This window comes from Chrysochloris asiatica, unplaced genomic scaffold (assembly GCF_000296735.1).
Source record: "Chrysochloris asiatica unplaced genomic scaffold, ChrAsi1.0 scaffold00098, whole genome shotgun sequence".
NCBI classification, from domain to species: domain Eukaryota; kingdom Metazoa; phylum Chordata; class Mammalia; order Afrosoricida; family Chrysochloridae; genus Chrysochloris; species Chrysochloris asiatica.
Window position 1 is genome coordinate 7,746,237 of NW_006408616.1, and position 5,866 is coordinate 7,752,102.

General features: G+C 37.9%; 1 protein-coding gene across 1 annotated transcript in view; it reads right to left on the reverse strand.

Annotated features, from left to right (window-relative positions):
- Window positions 1–5,866, reverse strand: part of ITPR2 (inositol 1,4,5-trisphosphate receptor, type 2) — a 707,773-nt gene that overhangs the window by 487,316 nt on the left and 214,591 nt on the right. The window contains exons 12-13 of the mRNA XM_006866982.1: window positions 5,754–5,853; window positions 5,084–5,244 (exon numbers count right to left, since the gene is read on the reverse strand). Of these exons, the coding sequence (XP_006867044.1) occupies window positions 5,084–5,244; window positions 5,754–5,853 (261 nt within the window). The remainder of the gene's footprint in view (window positions 1–5,083; window positions 5,245–5,753; window positions 5,854–5,866) is intronic.

Here is a 5,866-nt window from a genome sequence, read left to right on the forward strand (position 1 = left end):
TTTCTCCATATCATCATCAACACCCACTGAATTCATTTTTTATCATAGCCTTCTTAGTAGAGGTGATATGATTTCACCAAAGAAACACAAAGCATCATTAGTCATTAGAGAAATGCAAATCTAAACCTCAATAAATACAATTCTTAAAATAAGGCAAAAGTTGTCCATGTAAATTATCCTTATCTGTGTACTGTTATCAGTATAATCACAAACTATTACTACACAATCAATTATCACATAAATAATGAAACTACAAGTTACTACATCTCTTTTGGCAGGTAAATAGTCCAGAAACGGCTGGCATGTATTCATTGAGTTTGGGAGCATCTTGACCCTATCTTCAGACTGACCTTCCGAAAGAAGGTTATTTTTGCGAAGTCAAGTGGCTGCAAACATAATGCAGAGTTTTGTCACAAAAATTGACATTTCAGCATGCTTCCATAGATCATAAACTTCACTCGAAGATTCCAGGGATTCTATGTTTTCTTCATATGTCTGTTTTAACTTTTAGACAAATCTGTTTCTTGTGGAAAATGTGTCTGATAGAATTCACTAATACAGTTAGGCTTAATCTCCATGAGCAACCAAAGAATTGTAAAACATGATTCATGCTCATTAAAATGTGATGTGGACTTCTTTTGAAATTGTGGCTTAATGCCTTCCAAATCACTCTGTTATTCCTCAAAAAACCATAATTTGTTTTTGAGCTTAGGTCATTTCCACAAACTAAAATGTAATTGAGCCTCAGTTGCTAGGGGCTCAATCCATATGTGCAGTTTGAGTATAAATTCTGCACATTCTTTGCAAAATAGGCAATATTCCTTTTCCCTTGCTCTTCCTAGTTCATTATATTCAGACGTTTAGGCATTTAATAAAGCACAATTTTGTGAGCAACTATGGATCACCTTGCTTCACAGTCTTCCAAATGGCCTGAAAATTAAAGATTAACGGAATGATGAAGGAAATAAACAGTCTGCAGGGGGTCGCGCTGCATTTTCCGTTGCATGCAGCATCCACCTCCTCTGATGATGAGACAATGGAAGCTAAGAACACCAACCTTCTCTTCTGACCTCAGAGCCTGTAGCAATCTACAGACTCTACACTGCAGACATGAGGTCACCATGAGTTGGAACTGATTTGACAGCAACTAACAACAGAGGTAAAAACACGGTGCCAAAATTATGGTTTAGAATTGCACTGTCACTTCCTCAAGCTCTGCATAGCATCTAACTGCCCCCTCCCCACTACACCATGTTCCCAATACTCTCTACTGCTGATGCAGCGATGTGCAGAATAACAAGATCAGAAAATTCCCCTGAAAAATCTTAGAGGTTGAAAACCTTGGAACGCAACACAGGAGCTATGTCTCCAGAGTCCATTCCTGGGCTGAGTAAAGGGGGAGCTAAAAGGGGAGGATTCAAAGAGCACAGGCATTCTGAAATGGAGATCTGCAATATTTTATCACCTTCCCCTCCACCTTGTATCATTTTTCCCAGCTTTGAGTTAAAGAATATCTAATAATAACTCCATTCTCCAGAGGGAAAGAAGTCAGAGTTTTGAGAGTTCTTTTCTGTTGTTGTTGTTTCAAAAAGAATTTTATACTGAATTTCAAAACTGAGAAAATAATATAAATGCATTCAACTATGCCAATAAGCCCTACTGCACTGACAGGCACGTTGAAAGAATTTTGATAGGAGGTGGCATTTCGAAATCGCTAAATTAAGATCAATTATTGCAACTTTCTATATCTCAGGCAAAGCTTTCTCTTCGCTCTGGTGTTTTTCACTCTAAAACAGTGGGGAAGGAAATGGGGGAAGGAAGGTGCATGCTCCCTGATCAATCCTGGCCCACCACCTTCCTAAATCATCTGTCAGGGTTAAGACTCTCTCCAGCAGAAACCAAAAAAGAATAATTCCGGCAGGGTTAAGACCAATAGTGGTTGTGAAGCCAGTTATAATATGAATTTTTGTCTTTTTCCTCAAGGAATACCTTAGTGCTTAGCAAGAGAGACTTTTTAAGTGAGGCAGCCTACATTCATACACATATGAAAGAGTGGCAAAGAAAAGAATTTATCAAAAGGAGTAATTAACAGATAAATAATGGGCAAATAACAAGTGCTATCTATAGATTCAATTTCATTTTCATTCATATTGGATTTCATTTCATATGTTATTTCATTTCCTGTCATAATTTAGTTATGATATTTAATTATCTGTAGTCCAGAGAAATGAGGCAGTTGTTTCAGCTTCTGGCCTTTATCATTTCCCACCAACAGGATTGGAGGTACTGTTTTTTTGTTTTGTTTTGTTTTTGTTTTGTCATTGCAAATTGTTTATTAAAACACAAAGCAATGGACAATGGAAAAGATTCTGATTTTTTTACTTTTTGGTGGGAGTAGGGGTGAGAGTGGGGCAGAGGTACTGAGAGAGGTAGGAATTGATGGAGACCACAGCTCTATCTACCCTGACTGTTTTCCCCAGCCAGCCAGGTTCAAAGCCCCCCATCCCTTCTCATTCTGTCACAGCTGTAAAGGCATGTTGAGTCTACAAAGAGTTGGTTTGGCCTCAGCAGGCAGAAGATGGAAAAGTAAAATATGAACTGCAAGAACTAGGAAGAACTTGATCCTTTCTCCAGTACTTGGTACAGGACAGAAAGCCAGACCCACTGTGGAAAACCAGGCTTGACTGTCTGATAAGGCAGGTCAGGCCTAAAAAGGTTAAAGAAACTGCCCTGAGCTCTGAATGGGTAGCTGGTCTTAGCTTGGGAGAACCTAGTAGAAGGAAAGGTTGTTGTTGTTGTTGTCAGGTGCCATCGAGTCAAAACTGACTCATAGCGACCCCATGCACAGCAGAACGAAACAATGTCCGATCGTGGACCAACCTCACTACCGCCGCCACACTTGAGTCCATCAATAATGCCACCTGACCAATCCATCTCATTAGGGGTCTTCCTCTTTTTCTCTGACCCTCCACCTTACCCAGCATGACATCCTTCTCCAGTGACTATTTCCTCCAGACAATATGTCCAAAGTATGAGAGATGAAGGAAAGGTAACATTCCTTATATCCAACAAGGGAACTGATTCAGAGTCAAATTTCTTCTCATTCCCTAGATTGCAAAACACTAGGGTACAGAGGAGTCAAGGATGTCTTTCTTCTGGTTTGGTTGTAACATCTCTCCCTGCCCATTCTCCCCATCCACTTGGCAACTGGATACACAACAACTGTTTTCAAGCGCAGGTATGTTAAGGGAAAAACAGAGGTAAGAACAGACAAGAAGGCAAAAAACATTCATTTCATCTATTTACATATTTATGATTTTCTAAATTTGATGAGAGTAGGAAGAAGCAAGTTGATTTTTTTTTCATTCCTTCATATTGCAAGATATACATCCAAAAGTTCTTAAATTATCTATGTTTAGCTACATATTCATAAAATGAACACCATAAAACCTTCCCCTAGGATGGGAAATCAAACATTCCATGAAGCCCACAAGCACCTCACCAATTACAATTTTTCTTCCTTTGAAGGATAACCACCATCCTGATTTTTGTGATAATTACTTCCTTGCATTTCTTTATAGAAATGGAGTTTGATTTTGCTTTTTTTGAACTTCATTGCAAGAACTCCATTTGTCAGGTCTACTTTTCACTCAATCGAATGTGAAATCTATGAAATGCATCCATGTTGTTATACATAGCTGTAGTTCATTTATTTCCATGACTCTATTCACTTGTTTATCCAGTGATGGATGTTTGGATGGTTTCCAGTTTGGAGTCATTTAGACCATAGCTGAACATTCTGGGACATGTGTCTTGGTGCAAGTACGAAAAAGCTTCTTTTGGACAGATGTTCACAACTGGTCAGACTAAGGATGGGATTGGCAAACCGTGGAGTATTTGCTCCTTTAACTTTGCTAGTTACTGTCACATTATTTCCAAAGTACTTATACTAATTTTCATCTCAACAGCTGCATAAGTGTTCCAAGCATGAGAAGACTGGTAAATAGTTTTTCTTGTTCAAATTAAAAGTTGTGTGTAGCAGATCATGAACAAGAGAAATACGGAGAATACTTATCATCTGGTAGTACTGAAAAGCATATGGATTTTAAAACTGAATCCCCCATTTAGTAATTGTGTAACTCTACCCAGTGAGATTCCTGGTGTGGCATTGTAGGATCAGCACTGGGCTGTAAACCACAAGGTTAGCAATTCAAATCCACCAGTTGTCCTTGGAAATTCTATACAGGATCATTATGACTTGGAACTGACTCGATGGCATTTAACAACAACAACCCAATGTGATTAGCCACTCAAATTCTTTTATGTAAAATGGAGATAATGTCTATCTCAGGGTTATTTGAACGACTAGATAAAAAAATATTTACAGCACCTAACATAATACTTGACACCAGGCTGTTGTTGTTATTGCTAAATGCAGTCAAGCTGCTTCTGCCTCATAGTGACCCTGTATAGGGTTTCCGAGGAGCAGCTGGCACTAATTGCTAGTTCTCAAAATCATTCTTTTTCTTACTTATTTCTATAACCAGTACGTGAGAATCAAGGACTCAGTGTCTCTGAGGAGACTATAAGGTCAGAGAGCTATACTTCGCAGATTTCTTCAAGCTTAAGATATTTGTTTGCTTTGTGGTGCTTGAGCTGAAAAAAAATGTGATATATAAGAACAGAAAAGGCTATTTTCAGGACCTATAGAATTATAAATCCAAATATTAAATCAAGTTTCTTTATTTACTAACTAACTCACCAGTGTAGTAAAAAGTATTGTAAATTTCTTAAGAAAGAATTTAAAATGACAGATCAGATAGTAACTAAAAACAAATGTTTCCAAGCCAAACTAAAAAGTGAAAAGTAAACATTCCACCAAATTTTTAATTTTATCATTTTCATTAACTCACCATGTTCAACAGAAATCAAGTTGTTGCCACCTCACTCAGTAACAGGTGAAACCACTATTAAGAATATTAATAGTCTCATTCCCTGAGACTAAATCATTCACTTGAGGTTTACTGCAAAAGTTAGCAATTGACTTTTGACGATTTAAGAGCCACTTTCAAAAGTTACTAACCTCCTTTCATTCTGAGTTATTGTGCCATTTTCCAGCTTTTTAACTGTGGTTGCTAGTACTTTATTTGCATCATTGGCAAAATCTAAATCTCGGACCTCAGACAGTGGGACGGACACAATGGCAAATGCTTCTTTATCTTCTTTTGTTTGACATGTTCCAATCTGCAATGGGTTTTTCCATTAAAATTAGTTCTTTGCTTTTTTTTTTTTTTCTAAATAACTATACATTATATTTTGAGCAATAACATACAAAATTCAAGGAAGGAGTCAATAATCCAAACACAATTTCTACATGCATCATTCAATATGAAGTGTTCCATACCCACTTCCTGCCCTGATCCTAAAGCCCCACTAGAAATTATCCCTTTCACACTTGCTCTTTGTCTTCAGCTTCCAGAGTAGAGAAATGTACTCCTGGTGGCTTCGGCTCTCATGCATGCTGTTATCACACTTGTGGGTATCTGCACTACATCACAGCCTGCTACAGCCTGCAACACAGCCCTGCTACAGCCAAGCCATTAAGCTCAACTACCTATGCAAGCAACTGGAAGAGTTTAATTGCATTCATTTCTAATACTAGGGTAACAAATGAATCTAAGGAATATTTGTTACCCCCCAACAGTATTCACAAAACATTTGGTTAAAAATTAAATCCCTCCCAGTAGCATTACCTTCAGCATAACAGGCCTCTCTTCATCCGTGTCTATGGGGATACTGGTACTGGTTACCCATGTGTTGGTACATAAATGCCGTAACCGAACATATGAGTTTCTAAAAGTTAAAA